Raw genomic sequence first — 21,852 nt, 5'->3', positions numbered from 1 at the left:
TTTCTTCAGAAATTGCTTTTCTAGTTGTGTTGTGCAATTTCCACTGTTAAACCCAAAATCATTACTCACAAAGTCAACTTTTACACATCTAGTTGTTCTAGAAATTGCTATTCTGCGCACATTAAAAGCTATTCTTTGAACAAAATCATCAATTTCTAGTTATTAAGAACCACTACAGTGCTTAATCTAAAATGGCTAGCCCGAAACAGTACGCAAATTTGGAAACCCTGGAACAAATGGTGAACAACCTTACTAAAGATCTAATCCCAGGATTTGCAGACACAGTCAGAGATGCTAAACTTGAAGACCTTAATGTCAACATGGCAGAACTTATGAGTGAGGCCGAAAGCAGAACTTGAAAGGATAAATCCCTAGCCAAAGTGTTAGGAAGCATGGTTTTAAATCTGGTGGCAGAACTAAAATTGAGTGACAAGGATTTAGATCAAGTACAACATAAGCTAAGAACTGAGCAACATAAACAGGCGCAGACTAGCCATGAACTAACCAGTCTGAAAACACAACTCAACAACACCGAGTCTCACTTGGAATCCGTTGAGGCTCAAGTTGCCGAAGCTGTGACACGGCGAGAAGATGCAGAAGCGTGTCTCTCTGACATGTCACTGGAATTAGCCCAAGCTCGAGCACAAATAGCTGAGTTGACAGCCGAATCCGATGAGGAAGATGAGTTGCATCTTGAAGGTCGCGCTGCTCTAGAAGCTAAAAATGAAGAGCTGACCCAAGCTCTTGAATCAAGCAAACAAGTTTCCCTCGAGCAGGGAAGAAAACTGCAAAAAGCCACAACCGAAATTGTGAAGCTCAAAAGGGAGCTAAATTCAGTTGCTGATCGACCCCCTGAGGATCAATGGCTCAGAGTCAATACTGACTACCAACAAACCCAACGCTTGCTACGGCAAGCATCAGAGAAAACTCAAAAACTCACTGACAGAATAGATGAGTTGAAAAAGGAGCGCTCTGCAGAGAGAGAGAGCCTACGACCTAGAAAGTCGACTAACAGTGATGGAGGGCGAATGCCATTGCCTCCAGCAGCTCTATAAAGACCAGCAGGATGAGTTGGCCGATACCAAACAGGAACTTCAGCAAGCTCGACAGCTCAACAAGAAACGTCTTGATAACACGTTTGAGTCTTTTGGCCGGACAGTCCCGACCAGAAGCTTCTGCAGGTGAGAACACAGGGACCCTCTAAGTCGTCCCCTGTGTTTGGTCCTGAGCCCACACTGGGCGGGGCTCAAGCAGCTAATCCACCTCTTGCCCCTGCCCCACAGGCAGTACCTGACTCTCATCTTCTTGGTCCACCTGCAGAGGAGGTGACAGCTGGTTATACAGCTGTCACCTCCTCTCATGCACCTCCCATGTCAGGTGCATCTCCTCCTCAAGCCACCTCTTCCCATGTGGCTCAACAAACAACTGTAACCTCTTCGTATGCACCTCAACCAGCAACCGCAGCTTTCCCTCCTCCTGGTGGACAACCAGGAGTGTCTTTAAGTGAGCTGGATAAAATTGCACGCAACATTCCGAGGTATGAGCCGAAACCTAACGGCACCAATGATACTGCTGCAAACCTCCGGGACATCGACTTTCACCTGAGAAGGTTTCCACAGGCCACTACAGACGATAAAATTTATCTAATCAAGATGACAGCTAGTCGAGAGGTGAGCAATTTCATCGAGCGGCAATCCACCCGTGTCTTAGGTGATTACCAAACACTGTGTCAAGCTTTGTCTCGTGAGTTCGATGACTTCTATGCTCACACTGGGCTATCAGCTGCTTTAAATGTCAAACAGGGCAGACACGAACCACCCCAGGTGTACTATTGCCGTCTGCGCAAAGCATACTTTAAGTAACGAACCTGACATGGAAGAAGAACAGCACTTCAAGACGCTCTTTGTGGAAAATCTCCACCGGAACACTAGTCACCACTTGGGCGTTTCAGCCTGTCCCCACACGCTCAGCAGTGCGCAGCTGCGTGAGCTAGCCTCCAAAGGATTTGCGAAACAGAAAACACTGACCTCTAAAACTCCAGACTCTGTCATCTTTAACTTGAAATATGACAGCCCCACTTTGGGGCTCGAAGGAGGTCATCAAACTGGTCCAACTTTAGGTCCTCAGCCTACGGTCGAACGGCAATATAATCACAGGGGTTATGCTACCCCTATGAACTATGGAACCCGTCCACCACCAACTGGTGCTCATGACTCTCAACAACGCTTTCGTGAGAAATCACGACCTTGGGAGGATCACAACTTTAATCCTCGTCGTGGTGCTCGAGAACCCATGGCGAAGACCAACTTTCGCCCGAAACCAAACAATTTGAATAAAGATGTTAAAAAAACTTTTCCAAAAGAGAAGCCACAGAAACCAGCAGTCAAGTCAAGTGGCTCCCCAAGAAACGACTTCTCGGCAGAGGACATCCTTGACGTGCTACGAAAATTAACGAAGGACAAAAAGCCAGACCTGCCTTTATGACTAGGTCGGCGTGGAAGTGGTGCTTCCAATGTTAACTACCTTGACCGTCAACCCACTCCATGCCAACAACCGGTTGACTCTCCACAGCCCTCTGTAAACCCTGAGAATGAGCCATCTGAGCCAAAGGGGGGTGATTCAAATGCGACCCAGCCTGACAGCTCTTCTCAGGTGCCTGATAGTGCAGTTCTTGTAGTCCACTTGGGCTCCACAGGTCCCCCACGTCCAACCAACACCCCACTTCAAAGCGACAGACAGCCATTCCGACAACTCTTGGGTGAACTTACAGCAAAAGGCGTGGCACGTAAGTTTTACTTGGCCACTATGCTAGAGCGAGTGTTGGCTCATGAGGCACTAGTGGATACTGCAGCTGACATCACAGTCATATCTGGCGCTTTGTTCGACCAACTTCAGCACCTGACACAGGAGAAGGGTCGAACTCTTCGACTTCAACGCTGCTCTGTAAATGTCTAAGCTTTCTCTTTGCTCAACACACAGTTAAGTTCAGTGGCTCTCTTACACTGGACGATCGGACCAATGAAACTGGTCCATCCTGTCTATGTGTCCCCACTAGACTCTGTCCCGCTTCTCATTGGCCAAGACCTACTTGCACGTTTCAAGCCTCTGATTGACTACAAGCAACTCCAAATATGGGCATAAGTGCGTCAATCCTTACCAGGTTCACTGCCCGATCGGGCAGTGCTTCAGTGTTACGCCTTCAACCAGACCACTTTGTCACCACAACTCCTGGCAGATGTCGGTGACCCTCAACCACATCTCCCACTGGAAAAAGGGGGGTCAGAACCCTATGAACCTGACAAGGCCCCGATAACTCATCTTCAAAACAACGATACCTTCCTCTGTCAGCTTGAGACAATGTCCAGCGATGACAGATACTGCCCCCTTGTTGTAGGCGGGTTAAAGCTACAAGAAGAATTGGTTGAGGACGAGGTCCTGGCGCTCTGGTCAGACAAATCAGCAATTAGTCTGAGTTTGTTTGAGACCCTCCAGCGCAGCCACCCCCAACTTCAGTTGGTGACCAAGTCATTTCGTTTTCCGCTGAACACCGACCCACTTACTGCAGTCACAGCAGTAGGTGTGTGTGCACTTCAACTCCAATGGAACCAACGGGCTTTGGTCCATTATTTCTTGGTCATACCAAACTTGGTCCATACAGTGTACCTTGGGGCAGACTTGCTGGTCTGACTTGCCATTCAGGTGGACATGGTTAATGATGTGCTGTGGTCGTTTTCAGATGCCAAACCCAACAGGTGTGCATTCGACCCACAGAACATGAAGTCAGGCCAGACCATCCCTGAAGCCTGTGAAGTCATCAACGAAGATGAACTCATAGTCCCAGCGCTGACTGCAGACTTTCCCATCAGACTTAATGTGTGACGGGGCCACACAGTGGCGCACCCTGAAGCATTCTCCCAACCCTCTCCAGAATTCATGGGTTTCGGGTTGTCCCTGGAGGCTACTCCCCTTGTGGAAGCTTCCAAAGTCACAAGTGTGTTGGTGCAAAATCCAACCCCCTGTAACATCCGCATTCCCAAAACAACAAGACTGGGCCACCTGATCCGGTCTGATTTTCATGACTTCACCCTCTCCGTCCCAGTGATTGGGCAACTCCCTCAGACCTGGACACCAGAACCAGTCACTGCTGAAACATGGTGTACGGTACCCTCAAGAACCGTCGTTGTAACAACCATGGGACCTGCTGATGATGAAGAAATCATCCGAGTGGACCTCAATACTGACTAACAATTAGAGATCCATGCCCTGAGCGTGCTGTCTCTCTCTTCCGAGAACGACGCACAGATGTCCTCTTCCACGCCCACCAGCCTTGAAGGGCAGGTGGAAGACGTACCTGCTGAAAAGCAACCCACAGGTGAACTCCCTTATCCGGAGTTTGAGACTCACCTGCAACAGGTGTTGAAAGAAGCAGATGGTCTACAGACTGAAGCGGAACGCCTTCAGTTACGCGACGTCCTGATGAAACACACATCGTCATTCGCTAAAGATTCTCTTGACTGTGGGTTAACCCACTTTCACTCGGTGCGCATTCCAACTAGACAGGCGCCCCTCCCACCTTTGTGCGACAGTACAAGATTCCGCTTGCTTCTTACGAGCCCGTTCAAGAGATCATTGACACCATGCTTGAAAAGGGGATAATCCGGCCGTGCAACAGCACATACACAGCTCCTTTGTGGCCACTCTTTAAACCAAACGGGAAATGGCGGCCCACAATTGACTACCGTCAGTTGAACAAACAAGTCCCCTTGTCTCGTTGGCCAATGACCCAACTGGAACAGGAACTCCCAAAGGTTAAGAACGCAAAGTTCTTCACCACTATTGATGTGGCGTCTGGGTTCTGGACTATTCCAGTTGACCCAGCAGACCAACACAAATTGGCTTTCACGCTTGCTAACAAGCAATACACGTTCACTAGGTGCCCGTTCGGCTATGCAAATTCGCCAGCCAAATTTAACATCTTCCTGAACAAAGCGTGCCCTGATGCGGCAGCTAGAGGAAACCTCATATATATATATATATATATATATATATATATATATATATATATATATATATATATATATATATATATATATATATATATATATATATGAGAGTGAGAGCCAAGAAAATGCCATGACAACTCTGAAACAGCGTCTGTGTTTGGCTCCATGCCTGGCCCACCCCAACCAGGACAAAGATTTTGTCCTCAAGGCCGGCTTCTCGGCGCACTGCTTGAGTGCTGGTTTATACCAGATGTACGATCAGGACAAACGTGTGGTGGCATAGGCTAGTAAGACTCTTGCAGGCCCTGAGCTGAAATACTCAGATTGTGAAAAAGCACTCCTGTCTACCGTATGGGCTATCAAACACTTCTCCAATTACATTGGAGGAAGCAAAGTCATTATTGACACCTGCCATCAACGGGTCATGTTCCTCAACAGCCAGCGCATCAGAGATGGGGTTGTGTCCAACGCCCGCATTGCAATATGGCTGATGACCCTTCAGAGCTATGATGTCCAGGTTCGGTACGCACAAAACCTCAAACTTCCTTTGGGCAACGATCTGGCGGCTTGCCAGAACTGCCTAGCGGCTGACAAACCACTAGATACTGTTACTGTTGTATCCACACCCCCTGAACTCACACACCACCGGTATTTTGACGAAAATGTCTGCCAGGACATGGTGACCGCCTATGTGGATGGTTGTTCATACCACCACCAAACTCAGCTGCAAGCTGGCGTTGGCGTTGTTTGGTTGGGGGATGAGCCTTGTTAGCCCCAAAAATTCCAGTTGGGCCCCAAATCTTCTCAATACGCTGAGATTGCAGCCATCCTGATTGCTTTGAACACCGCAGTCGAGCATGGAATCAGAGACCTTGTCATCTGTACTGATTCAAACTATGCTCGCTTGGGTTTCACTTGCCACCTTCCCACATGAAAACGCAACGGCTTCCTTACGGCTGGAAAGAAACCTGTCAAGCACAGTGAACTTTTTAAGACGTGTGACCACTTGGTCACCTCCAACAACATGCATGTCCAAAGGTCCGCGGCCATTCCCGAGTCCCTGGTCAAGATAAAACATACAATGACCTTACTGACACCCTGGCCAAAGACGGTGCCCTTTAAGGCACACCGTGGCAGTTTCAAGACTCGTGGCTTCCCTCCTGACCCTCCCCGTCCGTCCTTGTGATGACGCGTCGCCAATCTGCCTTGTCTTCCTTGGCGACTGATGTTGCCTCCTCTGCTTCATCGCATTCCCTTCCTTGTGTACCTGCTTTCTCCACCTCGGACTTGGTGGCTCAGCAGTCTCTGCCTTATCTCGGTTCATTCTGTGGCTCACTGATCCCGCCCCCCACCCCCTCCCACCCACCGTTCTCGGTGACGACTCGGACATTAAGGACTTGTTCGCTGTCAAGCACAGGCTCCGTCTTGTCAAGGGCCTACTTGTTTTTGTCTCCGAGGACAACGCTTCACCCCGCTTCGTGGTTCCTCGGAGCCAAAGGGGGGTAATGCTAATGTACGCCCATGACGCACTGTGTGCAGGACACCGTGGGGTCAAGGCAACTTTCACAGCTTTACAACAAGTGGTATACTGGCCACGCATGCATAGTGATGTGGCAGTGTATGTCAAAGGTTGTCTGGTGTGTTGTCAGTTCCAGCCATCAAACCCCAACCACAGAGCACCCCTCCAACAGAGAGGAATTGCTTTCCCTTGGTCCGACCTTCAAATGGACTGGGTAGGACCAATGGTGAAGTCCACCAGAGGAAATAAATATTTCCTCACTGTCACATGTGCTTTTACCAAGTGGGTTGAATGTCTACCAGCACCCAATGACACAGCTCAAACCACAGCATGCCTGCTGATGAATCATGTTTTCTCTCGATATGGGTTACCTGCTCGGGTCAACTCAGACAGAGGAACTCATTTCACAGCAGAAGTGTTACAGAAACTTTGGCAACTTCTTGGGGTAAAGCCCAGCTACACATCAGTCATCACCCCATCTCTTCTGGTCAGGTTGAACGAGCCAACCGGACCGTGGTGCACATCTTGAAGAAATTTGTGAACACCAACCACAAGGACTGGGATGTGAAACTCCCACTGGTACTCATGGCCATCAGAGCTACACCACATGAGTCCACTGGGGTCTCTCCTTTTGAAATGATGACGGGAAGACGAATGACCCTTCCATTACACCTACTATACCAACCAGGTGAAGCTAACATTGCTACCGCCTACACAACTCACCAATACATGACCGAACTGCATGCTCACTTGAGGGCCACATTGCCCAGCAGGAGCTGGAGAAAAGTACTGAAGGTCAAAAGGCTTATTATGACCAAAAAGCCTCAACAAGACGAGTTCCAAGTGGGAGATAAGGTGTGGTACTTTCTGTTCGCGCAGCCAATAAGCACCACTCAAAGAGCTGCACAAGGTATCTCTCGCAAGTTTCTGCCTCGGTGGGCTGGTCCGTATGAGATTTTTGACAAACTCTCACCGGTCGCTTACCAGATCAAAATGAACACCAGACGTGGACAGACTAGCCTGAAGTGGGTTCATCGGAACCAAATCAAGGCACACCACAGTCCCCCAGGACTCGGTGGGGACCAACAGGTTGCCCACTAGAGTCAAAACTCAGAAAACATGACAAAGGTGGGTGGGCTTTTCAATAAAATCTGTAATGTGATGCTAGACATAACCAATGAACACTAATCCAGGAACACAAACAAAATAAGATTTGTTTTTTTTGGTGTGCAAAAATGTTTAGAGTTGAACTTGATGCCTGTTGTGTTATCACTAAACAAATGAAAGTTCTAACCTATTGGACCTAAATAGGACCATAATAAACAGTAGTTAACCACATACTCTCATTTCGTTGCCAGGAAAATGATGCTGCTGCTGACTCTAGCCCTGTGCCTGACCGCGGTAGCCACGCAACCAGAGTTGATTTTGCCAGGACCTGCCTCTAGAATTGTACTTAAAGATCAGCCGGGATTGCTGCCTTGCGGCCGCTGCTGCTATCGGTTCCCTTTTCAGCCTAGGCACCTCAACAGTCAATGCAGTTGGTTTACACACAGTAAGGAAACAGATAGGAGAACTGCAAGCCGAAATCCCAGTGATTTGACAAGACTTGCGGAGACAGGCCACTAACATGCAAACCATAGGTGAAACGCTTAAAGGCACTATTTTAGTCCTTAACACCCATAGTGTTGCTCTAAACCAGACCAGAAAAACATTGAATAAACTGCTCTCAGTGGTTCAAACAGATTACGCACACACACAATTTGTCTGAGTGCTCATGAGCGACATGCTCCGGGAAACTGGCTCATCCATAGAGAGTCTAGCCATGAGAAGGATTCCTCCATACTTTGTCCCTCTTGAGTTAGTAGAAAGCATTCTCACTAAAGCCCTACCTGGCCCCCTTAGTCCCATTCAAGCTCATCTTGCTTTCTCTCTGGGTAGCTCCATGGTTTTACACGTTGATCCTGAGTTCCGCGAAGTGGCATTTTTAGTAACCCTTCCAATCATTGATTCACGCAAAATTTTTCAATTGAAAGAAGTCATCAATGTTGGTACATGGCAAGATAATACCTTCATGAGGATACAAACCCCATCTGTTGTGGCTTTCCACGACACCAATCCCAAATTGTATCTGGTGCCAAATTTGCATATGTGTACTCTAACAAAAGAGATCCATTACTTGTGTCCCAGCAAGCCGTTTATCCGAGAGGTTACGGATGGGATCTGCGGCCTTAAGCCTATGAAGCCGGATTCATGGTGTAGAGCTGAAGCCACACCCCGGTACCAAATTACCAGTACCCAGGCCGAAATAGTCGGCGCGAGGTGGTTAGTCACCACCCCAGCTCTCAGTGCCACTCTGAGCTATGACCGCCATGATACCTCTACCAGAGTCACTTTACTGAATCAAACCATGTGGGTCGATGTCTTGAAAGATGCTATTTTACACATTGAGGACGTCGCCCTGTATCACCTTTCCACAGAAAAATACGAGAGTGAAATTGAGATATCACAATTCTTCAGCCAGCACTCGTTTAAGATTGACCCCAAATTACAAGACGAGATTCAGTTTTCAGGGGACTCAGGCCATCGATCTTAAAGCCCTGGACACTACATTGCATGCGATCCGTGCAGAATCCCAGATCCCAGAACACCCTTTCACTCATTCCTGGTCCACTGTAGACACTGTTTTAGGGATCCTCATTGCCCTCGGGTATCTTGTCTCAGGGGGCATAGCTATCATGTTCTATCGGAAAACTCGGATATTACAAAGTTCTCTAGATAAATGTATGGGAGTACGCTCTAGAATATTTTACCGTAACAAGGGTGATCAAGCTGATGAAGGGTCTCTTCCGGGGGAAATCCTTGTCAATTTTGAAACACCTGCTGTGATCTCCCCCTCAGTTTAGGTATACCTGATGCCTCTCTTTTATGTATATACATGCATGCTTTTTATACTCCCGTTGAGAGTTTTGGTATGTTATTTAAGTTTTGTTCTTCCTCTTCATATTAGCATTATTATTATTACTATTACTATTTTTGTTTTTTTTGTTTTTGCTTTCATTTCCCTTTTAGCCTCCCATCAGCAAATTACTGTGGGTCTTTAAAACCCGCTACTCCAGGCATAGGTAAAGGGTTAGAGGGGCACATTGACTGTGTATACCGGTACTTGCAATGTTGTTGTGCTCTAGTTAACCTGCTCGACCTGCCAGCTGCCATGCCTTGGTTTGCTGCTTGTGCTCCTTCCAGGACAATGAACCAAACCGACCAAAAGGGGGGACTGTAACGAAGGTCAGGCTCGACCTGGCAGCTCTGACCCCCCCAAGGAAGGAGAGGTAATATAATATTCGTGTGTTGGAAAAACAGGCCTGCACCAGAGTGCTTTCCCACAGATGCTCGTTTCGGACCTTCCTTTGATGTAAGTTGGACCCTAGAACGACACCCAAGGATCAAGACACTGCAGTGTAAATTTTGGAACCTCCTTCTGACACTTTTCGATAAATGAGAAAAGACAGACTTTCCTCCTTGCTGCAAGTTGTTTTTCTTTTCCAACAGGAATGCTCTTCGTGGCACTCAACCTTTTGTTTACAACTTTGTGCGACGAGAGTAGGAGGGGGGAAGACCTGCCCCCCCCCCCCCCCCCCCCCTTTTATCAAGATATGCTGTAAATTTGAGTCCTCTGAGTTGACACCTATCGGACATGTGAGACTCTACAGACACCTCTCTCTTGCGGGAGGATCAGGGGACCATCCCAGCTCCACCTCCGCTTCTACGACAAAGACTCTGTGATTCACTCCATGGAGAACAGCACACAATGGTGTTTTACACTACGACTTACGTGTGCATCTTCAATGTTGTAAACATGAACTGTGTAATGACAATCACTGATCATGGGTGTTTGGACACTGTCATTTATGAAGCATATTCCATTTTATTATCTTGATTTGTATTTTTGTTGGGTTCTTAAAGAGAAAAACCTATCATGTTTAGTCTTGATGTGAAGCATAGATCACAAGGAATGTGATTTTGACTATTACATGCGGGCATTTCTTTTTAGTTGAAAGTTTTGTTTAGTTAGTGATCTCTGGTATCATTCCAATCCACATGCAAAAAAGGGGCTGAGTAGAGAGGTGGGACTCTGCATTGGCGCGAACAGAGTGGCAATAAAATCCTAAACTCGGACATGCTCTTGGCTCTTCTTGTTCCTCTGCTCCTGAACCTACACACGTCATCAACAACTTTGCTCCCAGGAACTGGCACCGCACCTTCCAGCTCCGAGCTTATCACCGGCTCCAGACTCTACAGGCTGAGACGCAAGTCATCTCAGCCCGACTCTCCCTGAGACACCCAGCTGATCGGCGGGGATTCCCCCTCATGCGCTGACGTCAGGAGACCAGCGCTGCTCACTGCTTTCCCTGCGGTGATTCAACTTTGGAACTCTGCCAAAGTTCCAACCCGACGCCCGGCATCATCGCTGCTGGTCCAGCTGCCCTTGCTGCTGTGAGAATCGACGCTACGGACTCCACTCATCGGACACCATCTTCGTGACACTCAGCTGACCTGCAACAGACTTCCTGTGACCGCAACCAACCTCTCTGTCACCCTCTACATCTGCAGCGGGACTCAGCCACCTCTGTTGTCGCCTCCTCTCTCACCCTCGGCCTCAGAACTTATGTAAGACAATCTTGCATTTATTGGTATATCGTGGTCAATGCCCCAGAGATCTTGGGTGGGTTAGTTAGATTTATGTGGGTTGGTTTATGCCATTTAATTCCATTTATTCCGTTTTTTATGATCAGTTTCACTTTCTATTCATCAATGCATTTACCCTTTTATATCTTTCACCTGTTCATTTAATCATGCACATTTTCCTCTTTTTTTTGTTAGTAAATAAACTTTCCATATATAAAGAAATTGCTTTTTGTCTTTGTGTGGTTGAAATTAACAGCCGCTGTACACCGTTCAAAAGAATTCACGTTTGATGTAGCGGCCTTTTGGTATTGAGACCTGATAATTGATAATTCTATGAATTATTTACTCACAAATTCTTACAGTAAACCTTTCTAAAGTTTCCCTGTTTTCTCCAAAACTGGGTGGTGCCCCGACTTAAATTTAAACTCACATATTGTAAGTTTGAATGTCTTTTGAAAGTTATACTTTCGCTCCGGTGGAATGCTGGCATTCTGCTGTTAATAATTAATTGGTCATTATTTGACACCGATTCACGTTATAAGCTGTTTGTTGCTGTTGCAGCTCATGGTATTGTTTAAATGCAGGAGTTGGTGATTTACATGTTGATAGTTTCAGACGCTCACGTCTGCAGAAAGTCCACAGACTGCCAACAAACTGCCAACAAACAGACAGAAGAACAAAAGGAGAGGCACAGGAAAGAGAATCCCAGGACTCCTCAGGGTGCAGATCACAGAGTGAACATGTTTAATGTGTGTGTGTTTGGATGAGATGACGTCTTTAATGGCACACACACACACACACACACACACACACACACACACACACACACACACACACACACACACACACACATTAAACACGTTCACACACCCAGGATCAGGTGTTGTACCATCATGACTAACTGGAAAGCCCAGAGTTATAAAACTAAGTGCAGTTGTCAGCACAGTGATGCTTGGTAACAGAGATGGGTGTAATAAGTGAGATGATCTGCTCTGTGCCTGAACCCTGAATCAAACATGAGACACATGTTAACATCTGTTTCCCTGTGAACACACCTTCACCTCAGACATCAGCTCTCCTCACTCCACTGGGGCTCACATGTAGAGGAGAGGAGCTTGGGGGAGTTTAAAGCAGCAGCCACTGTGTGTGTGTGTGTGTGTGTGTGTGTGTGTGTGTGTGTGTGTGTGTGTGTGTGTGTGTGTGTTTGTGTGTGTGCGTGTTTGTGTGTGTGTGTGTAGGAAGAAACTTTATGCCATCATATACAACAGCGGCTCACACCATGACTCCAGCTGGCTTCTGACGAGTGAGTTCTGCAGCCTCTGGGTAGGTGTTGTGCACTATGTGCATAAACCCTGTCATTCTGGGAACTGACCACTGCCTGAACGGTGAAGATCTTCTCATCAGACCAAAGCAGGACTCTGTCTGCAGCACTCTGGGTCTCCTGCAGCATAATTTTTTCTGGTCAAGCCGTTTTTACTTCGAAGCGGCGGTTCTCTTCCTCACCATCTCAACAATCCTTTTGGTCTGGACTGAACGTTTTCTTCCAGGGGTTGGCTTGCTGGTGGTATTGCCAGTCTCCTTGTATTATTTCATGACATTGTAGACAGTCTTACGACAAACATTCACCTTTTTCATGATTTGCATTGTTGTCAGTCCAGCCGCCTTCGAGGCCACAATCTGGTCGCGCTTACCCTTTGATGCCATACTCGACAATCATTAGGAGTAAACAAATGAACTCAAGAACATCAAAAGCTATGCCTTTTAAGAGAAACTATCCAAAATTTTAAGTAATAAATAAAGCTAAGCAAACAAAATAGAGATGTATGATGGGTAAATCTTTCTGGCCCACCCTGTGTGACCTGATAGGTCAGAGCACAGCAGGCACAAACCAGTGAGGAGGGTGAAGCTTCTCAGTTTACTTTTACAACTTAAAGGATAATTTATGATCATGTGACCCACCTGAGAGAAGCCGTCTGAGTCTGACTCTGCTCATGTCTCTTTCTCTTGCTCAGCATTTCAAGAAGTCTGGCCCTTTTGGTGTTGAATGAGAAAAGACTGATGGACTGAAACCAGTGATCACTGAAAAAAGCTCTGAACTTGTCCAAGTTTGTGTGTCTTACCTTGGATCAGAGCTGCTGATAGAAACTTCAGATGAAGTCTCTACCCAGTCTCTTACTATTTCCCAAAGCCCAGGTACCTTGCCATGCCTTGGTCTGATGTGGGCGTGGCGTGGGCGTGGGCAGGCATCCACATCTTCAGTCGCTGCCCAAGTGCTGTTCCAATGTTCATGTCCTCCGGAGGCATATGTCCTCCGTTTCGTTAGCATGTGGCTAATTGACCAATGATACACTGGTGTAACCTTCGCTGCCTTGCCATGGCTATAAATACCCAACATGCAACGCGTGAATCTACAAAAAGGGAAAAAATGGAAGGAAAAGACGCACCAGAGAGAGATGCGCCAGTGGAGGCGCGTGGTAAATTCCAATTTAAATGTAAGTAACAAAATACACCTTTTAAAAATAACAACTTATACCATGTCCACCACTTAAAGGGATAGTTCGGTTTTTTTGACATGAACCTGTATGGCATCCTCATCTATAGTTATGTACATCAGCGCTGTCTTACCCCTGTCAGCGTCCTGTGACCCGAGATCTGGTGCGGTTTTGGTCCCGACGAAAGTAGTCCGGCAACATGGCTGGGGTCACGAAAGTAAAGCGTTTTTCCTCTCAAAACAATTTATGATCAAAAGAGTGATACATTTGGATCACAAAACTGCAAACCGGAAAAAAGTCAGACTCCGTTATCACTTGGCACTACTTTCTGGTGCGTATCACTGCGCCGCACGGTGCATCCAGCTGACCGGCGCGCGTTGTCATCGTCATAACAACTTAAAAAAGTTAACAATAACATGTCTGACTATGACACTGATGAAGATGACATTACATTTAGCACAGAGCCAAGGGGATTTATTTATGAACCCGTATATACTGATGCTGAAATTCGTCAGATGAAGTTAGAACGGGTGGAGAGAGACGATCACAGTCATGTCGCTCCTGGAGCCACAGCTGGAGCCATCATCAACCCTCTGTGATCTTCTCACATACAACTGCAGAATCACTCTTTTTTACGTATAACGCTTTTAAACTTTTAATCTCTTAAAGGACCTTTACATGTGTAATAGACTTACTTTCTGTCCAGACTTAAGCGACGCTCGGCAGGTACGAGCCGTGATCATGTCACAACCATGGATGTATTATAAGAGCTGGATAGCGTGGCTCAGCCTTCCACCATGTTACGGATTTGAAGCCAGAATCTATATGGTCACAGCCCTACAACCAGCTTACAACTTACGTTTTTATTTTATTGTATTTATTATTATTTTATATTAATTTTGATGTGTCAAACTAAAACCCGCGACCCGACGCGCATGTTATTTTTTCCACCCAGATCCGAACCCGGAGAAAAAAAGGTTTTAAAAACCACCCGCAAATCAGCTGTTTTTGCGGGTACCCGACCCAGTGCAGGACTCTGCTCCACACTTCTGACAAGTGCACAAGCATTTGTCTGTCACCCTCTCTTTCACTGCCCCATCTGTGGCTCCAGGAGAGATATGACTGTGCTTCGTCTCTCTCTCCACCCGTTCTAACTCCATCTGACGAATTTCAGCATCGGTATATTCAGGTTCATAAATAAATCCGCTTGGCTCTGCTAAATGTAATGTCATCATGTCATCTTCTTCTCTTTTAGCTAGGCGCTGCCCAAGTAGCTGCCTGTTGCAGCAGCTCTCTCGTCTTTGTCCGTTTCTTGTAATTTTTTTCGTCTTTTCTTCGTAATCTTTGTATTTGGAGTGGATCATCACTTTGTATGGTTCATTGTTGGTCAGGGACACCAAAATTTTTGTAGCTTCGGCGATACTTTTTACTACTTTTCTCCTGTGTTTGTCTGGAGATCCTACATGTAACCATGACTGCATTGTTTACATGCAAAATTAGCTGTTAGCAGCCTGTAGCATGTAAATGCTAACTAGTGTAGGGCTTGATGATTTCCCTCGAGCTGAGGAGGAGGAGGTGAGGACGACCTGCTGGTTCTCGGGTGTGAGCTGGGAGGTGATGACGTGGACCTGTCCTTCAATCCATCCATTGTTGTTGGGAACGTGGGATCTAGCTCCGGGGGATGGACGAGCTAGCCGTGCTAACCCAGCGGCATTGTGCTGTTCACGGACATGGCTGACGGAGCTGACATCGGACGCCGGCCCCACATTGGAGGAGTTTCGCCTGCTGTGAGCGGACAGGATCCGGGAGACAGAGACTGAATGGACTGCTGGGGAGGCTCAGTCCTGGACCCTGTGGAGGTGGAGACTGGCTGGGCTGGAGAATGGTGGACGAGTGGTGGACGGGATGTCGTCATCTAATTTCTTATGGACCTTTTAGCATTTTCTATACTCTTTCTCACTTTTGTTTTCTTAAATGCTGCGGTGACTCCTGAATTTCCCCTTGGGGATAAATAAAGTATTTTCTATTTCTATTTCTATTTCTTCATCAGTGTCGTAGTAGGACTTGTTATCGTTAACTTTTTTAAGTTGTAATGACGGTGACAACGCACGCCGGTCAGCTGGATGCACCGTGCGGAGCAGTGATACGCACCAGAAAGTAGTGCCAATCGATAACGGAGTCTGACTTTTTTCCAGTTTGCAGTTTTGTGATCCAAATTTATCACTCTTTTGAACAAAATTTGTTTTGAGAGGAAAAACGCTTTTTTTTCGTGACCCCAGCCATGATGCCGGACTACTTTCGTCTGGACCAAAACCGCACCAGATCTCGGGTCACAGGACGCTGACAGGGGTAAGACAGCACTGATGTACATAACTATAGATGAGGATGCCATACAGGTTCATGTCAAAAAACCCGAACTATCCCTTTAACTCTTTTTAGTGTCACTCACGTAACTATAATTACTGAGAAGCTGCACCTGCAGAGTGTCAATGATGTGACAATAAAAAAGCAAAAAGCATACAAAAGTGGCAAGCCATGGCAATATTAGTAGCCGCTTGAGCTCCTCCCACGTTTGTATTAACTTTCCAAGCACTGTCCACACTATAACACATGTTATGTGAGACAATGTGACTCCAATTACTCAAAAATTTGTGAAAGGAATCTGATGGTAAAAAATATGCCTTGGGGTGCGTCTCAATGCGTTAACTTCGTGCTTCCTCCGTCCTATCTCCTCCACGACACCGGAAGTACTTTCCCAGTCGCCATTTTGAAGACTGTCCCAAAGCGATAATTGCGCTCAGAGGAGAGAGGAGAGAGGAGAGAGGAGACTGATCGGAGGAGCTATGATCAAGGAGACACGAGAGCCGGCTTTGCGGAAGTCTTTTCACTGACCGACACGCCCCCATATGGAATATCACTCTCTGATTGGACGCTGCAGCAGCTCAGACTTCACATGAAACTTCACAAACACAACGGAGTTTAGTGAGAGAAAAGACGAGCTGAGGACGGGCACGGAGGATCGTTCAGAAACTGATCATAAATCTGGTATTAAAGGGTTCGCTGTGAGTTTAGAGCACAAAACACTGAACACAACCATCATCAAATCAATATAATCAGAGGATTAATACAGAAAACTGACTGATCAATAATATCTTCCTGAGACACAATAAGGTGGGTCATATTGATAGTAATATAACCCACTTTATCTGATCGTGAACTCTGAAGCTTCAGAGTTCACGATCAGATGGGCTCAAGATAAAGGATAAATAATTCATAAATAATCTCACAATTACGCATTTTACCGGAAAAGTGATCCGTGAGCTTCTAAACAGCACACAGAATAAACAGAGAGCAGGTTTTCTTTATGGTTACGTGTGTGTTTAACTGGTTAAAAGAACAGACAAAGCTCTGTTACTGTTTCTGTTTGATCAGAGTTATTACAGCGCACGTGCCCAGACGCACAAACAGCTGTTAGAGCTGACTGACAGATGATCCAGAGGTGATCAGCTGATGGCATCATCACTGAAACTCGTCGCTTCATGTGACGCTCCGAAGGAGAGGATGTCCCAATGCTCTATAAAACGAATCTCCTCCGTTCCTCTCTCCTCTCTTTATTTCCTCGCGTCTCTCCCATGCATCTCTGGTGGGAGGGACTAAGACGCAAGAGAACGACGCAAGTGGAGGAAGGAAGGATGGAACTTTGGAGCTTTGAGACGCACCCTTTGTGGGCTGTTCCATTAGCATCTCCTTTTGATCAGAAGCAGGACACTTGCCTTGGATTGGAAGGAAGTGGCTTCGAAGGCACTGCCTTCCAAGGCAAGGCAAGGTACCTGGGCTTTAAGAAACAGCCTCTGACACACCAACACACAGGAAGTGACAGCCTGAGGAACAAACACCAGTCGCTGTGATCCTTATCGGGTGTGAGCTGTGATGACAGGTGCTTCCTCCTCACCTGAGCACGTGATACCTGATCATCCATGAGCTAACAGCTACTTATTGTTGCCTTAATGTTTAAATAAGATACTGTAAAAAGTGTGTGCTTAACCTTGACTTGAAAAACCTCATTGTGTGTGTGTGTGTGTGTGTGTGTGTGTGTGTGTGTGTGTGTGTGTGAGAGAGAGAGAGAGAGAGAGAGAGAGAGAGAGAGAGAGAGAGAGAGATCTATCGCCTTACTATAAAGGGGGGAGGGTCATGTTTACTGGCGCCGCCTCCGGCTCTTCCTCTGCTCCCCCCCGCCTCCACCCGTCAGCTGATAAAGACCGTTGACCAGATCTGTCAAGTCTGACATGGGACACAACAGCAACGGAAGTTCTGCGCCTTCAAAATAAAACTTAGAATAAACAGCCACCAGGGGAAAACTTTTAAAAAAATTTTTTTTTATCATCTACCCTGAGCTAAGAAAGAGTTTCATCCTGTCGTATTTCAGAAGGAGCCAAGATTTAAAGAGATATCAAGGGATTAAATCTGAATGAATACAGTACTCATTCAATCACACTGTGATGTGGAGCAAACACAGTTTGTTTGGTTTTTTCTCCAGGGGCCTGTACTGCGAAGCTGGATTAAGTCATCCAGGATAACTCTGTGACAACTCGCTGAACTTCACCGGATCTCCGTTATCCAGATCTGCTGTACTACGAAGCTCGTTATCAACTCGATAAGTGAATCCGGTTGGGATCTTAGCAGCCCCGGAGCATTTTCAACGGACACTGGAAGGGAGAGCAGCCTACTTTACAGCGGAGGAGCAGCAAATAATCCTGCAAAAATAAGAGGAGTACCGCAGTATTATCCAGGCCAGGAGAACGACGCGGGCCGTGAGAAGCCGAAGGGATTGCTGGCAAAAAATTGCCAACTCTGTGAATGCGTAAATTTCCTAAATGCTGATATTAATAGACCTATCTCATCATTTTTCTCATCTCATCACGTTTTTTATGCTTGAAACCAAACTGTTGAACATATTTCAAAGTTTTCATTATTTCATTTTTAATTTAAGGTATATTGATTGGTAAAAAGAAGAAGGGCCGATGAGATAGGATGAAAGGGACAAGACACGAGGGAATCCTTAGAGCCATGTTCCTCAAAGTGAGGCCTGGGACCCCCTGGGTGAACATGAAAAATCAAAAGTTGGGTCACGTAAAGCTTTCCAAAACTAAACTAAACAAAAACAAGCAAACAAACAAAAACTTCCAACAGTTACACATTTCATACATTGCTGCATATATCTGAGATAAAACCAGGCAGACAGAATTGTTTAATCTGTTTTTAACCAGGTTGACAATATCAGTTGCCAGAGATTAATTTTGGAAAAAAAAAAGCAATACACACAGACAGTTACTGAACTTAACATTGATCAGTTAAAATTCAGTAACTTTGAAGGTTTTCTGTTTGTTTTGTTTTTATTTTTCTTACACTTCTTTTATAGATTTTCCCAGTGTTTCCCTGTGGTATGGGGCTGCTCGTGTCCATCCTCACCATTTTAGTAGGGTTACTGGATGGGAAGTTTTGGAACTCCTGCCACAGAGCATGAGGTGGCCACATTTATTCTGAAGAATTAAAAAAACAAAAACAGAGACAAACAACAACAACAGACAAAAAAAATAAATAAAAATAAACAAAACACACATTTGTTAATTGATTTATTTATAAATCTTTTTTTTTTCTGGGCAATTACACTTTGATTAATCCTGTGTACAATCCACTCTCCCTGTAACAATGCCTTTTTTTATGTTTCTTTCACAAGCTCATCAAATCCAAGAGCCCTGACTTTTCTGTTTTGTTTTGTTTTGTTTTCGTTTTTCTTAATGTTTGTCTTGATTATTTGCTGATGTTTTCATTTGTTTGTTTCACGGTTTTGCCACGTGTGTTTATTTCTGGAAGTATCCTTTGCTGAGAGTCAACAGATTGAACTTTGTGTATCTGATCCATCTCCTGTTGTCAGGGCGCACTGAGCAGGTTGGAGTGCTTGTCTCTTTTATTTTGAAAGTCATGGAAAGCGCATCTCGTTTCCCTGGTGTTGGGCTTGACGCAAACATTTCCACGTTTGGTCCCGACACACCACGCACAGAGGTCCACTATCTGTCCTGGTCCGGTAGGAAGACAACGCCAGCCAGAGTGTAGACAGCAGCCACAGCAGCTGAGGAAACTCGGCCTTCGTTAGACCCCGTCAGAGACGGAGAACTGAACGCGGAGGACCGTCAGAGGACTGTTGCACAGAGAAACCGGCCGTGCTCGCTCCCAGATCCCACAGCGCTCCTGTCTGCTGCCGGAGGAGTCGGACAAGTGCGGCGAAGTTATCTGTGGGAGAGCGGAACTTTCTCAGGGTCAGCTCCACTTCACGAGGCGTTCTCAGCGGCCCGGGTCTGATCCGCGTGGTTTGAGCATGAGGGCACAGACTGACTGACTCTACCTGCAGTGTGAACCCACTCCACTGATACCAGGCATCAGCATGTTGATGTGAGGCGCGCTTCCAAGGTTACTAATTAGGCTGATGCTGATCAGGAGAGACGCGCGCTCTGTGGAGTGAACGGATCACCGCGAAGAAAGAAAGGTGAGACAGAGACCAGCTGTGCGGGAAGCTGCACATTGTGTGACTGACGGACAGACGTTTATGAGGGAACAGTTCAGACCTGGCATGGAGCTCTCTGTGAGGACACACAGTTGACGGTTGCACCGTTCTCGGTAGGAAACAGATTCTAACCGGAGCTCGTTGCGCAGCAGCTGCCGGCATTTCCGCAACAGAGTCACCCAACACTCCCCACAGCTCCATCGACGCCAAGGCAGGACGAACTCAGCCCGAGCTCCCGGACCATGGCCCCATCCTCGCGGAGCAGTTGCTTGTTGTTGCTGTGGAGACGGACCGTCCTCGCGCTGTGCTTGTGTGCGCTCGGGGCGCACGCGGCGGAAGGTGACTCTAGCTTCAACGCAGAGGTAAAACATGTGTCCCTTTCTTCCTTGTCAGACTGAGCGTGTTATTCCAAGCTGAAGGTTTGGTTACCTGCCTGAGGACTCTGTTCTTGAGACAGCTACTCCAAAAACAAGATTATTCATCAGATCAAGCAAACTCAGCGTGTTAAGGTTCTTCAGACAGGACATGCTGCTTAACAACCAGCTCAAACCTGAATGTAGGAAAACTCAATGATGTTGAGTTGGTGACAGTTTCAAAAATGAACCAGAGGAATGAAAGAGGCCCAGTGCACAGGCACAGCAGATCATTTGGTTGATGGGGCGTTTTTCATCATTTGGTGCTGTTTAAATAAAGACTAAATGATTATTTGATCGACTGGTTGTAAGTTGATCCAAGCAGGGTCAGGGAGTTTATCTGAAGTGGAGTCAAAAGGAAAATAGGGTGGCAGATCAGGACAAGGTCAGGACAGGTCTTTTAAAAGCTGGTCACTTTTGGACTCTGTTTTTGAACAAGAATCCAGTAAACTGCTTGGTAAAGGTTTGATGGTGACAAAAGTTTATTTGGAAGTCTAAAACATGTGAGTTCAAATTTCTAACTAAAAAGAAAGAAAATCTTCCAGATTTTTTAATTTGAGTTCACAGAAAAAGCACAAACTTTAAGACTAAAAGAAAAAAAAAGAGGTTGAAAACAAACGTTAAAGTGGGACCATGAATGAGGCAGGTTGAGAGGTGAGGTTTTCCTCAATCAAATGATGTATGGTACCTGATGCTGAGTGCTTCAGTAGAATAGAAATACCAGGACCAGGACCCCAATGGTCCAGGTCTTTAAAGCTTAAAGGGTTCAACAGGACTCAAAGTGAAGCAGAGAGTGAACTGTGCCCCGTCATCACTTCAGGAGCTATTGATCAGACCTACTGGAGTCTTTGTGTTTCCTTGGGGGGGCTTCTGGTGCCCCCTCTGTGGTCCATGAAGGACTCTGGTGCTCCCTCTCTTCATTTTGCCTCAGATGTGTCCTCAGATTCTGAAGGCATCAAACCCAATCTTAAAACAGCTGATCCTGGTCCTGTGGTCTGATCCTGGTCCTGAGGTCTGGTCCAGCAGGCATCCTGCTCACTTCACAACTTGTGGGTTGAGTGCTGGCTGTGTGGTCAGGGATGGCTGCTGCTGTTACAGACAGGCAGGCAGACAGGCAGGCAGACAGACAGAAGGATAGACAGAGAGACAGACAGACAGAAGGATGGACAGACAGACA

The 21,852-nt window shown here is 46.4% G+C and overlaps 1 protein-coding gene across 2 annotated transcripts in view; it reads left to right on the top strand.

Moving 5' to 3' along the window:
- The first annotated feature begins 19,750 nt into the window (after window positions 1-19,750).
- mmp15b (matrix metallopeptidase 15b) overlaps window positions 19,751-21,852 on the top strand; it is a 49,354-nt gene continuing 47,252 nt past the window's right edge. For both annotated transcript variants that reach the window (XR_012598073.1, XM_074665810.1), the window contains exon 1: window positions 19,751-20,624. Coding sequence is in view for 1 of the 2 variants with exons in the window: in XM_074665810.1 (XP_074521911.1) it covers window positions 20,505-20,624 (120 nt within the window). In the remaining variant the exon portion in view is untranslated. The remainder of the gene's footprint in view (window positions 20,625-21,852) is intronic.

This window comes from Halichoeres trimaculatus, unplaced genomic scaffold (genome assembly GCF_033239565.1).
Source record: "Halichoeres trimaculatus isolate MK-OKI-2021-1 unplaced genomic scaffold, fHalTri1.1 fHalTri1_scaffold_3, whole genome shotgun sequence".
Classification (NCBI taxonomy): Eukaryota; Metazoa; Chordata; class Actinopteri; order Labriformes; family Labridae; genus Halichoeres; species Halichoeres trimaculatus.
Note: the sequence above shows the minus strand (reverse complement) of the source record. Positions and strands in the feature narration are given on the sequence as shown.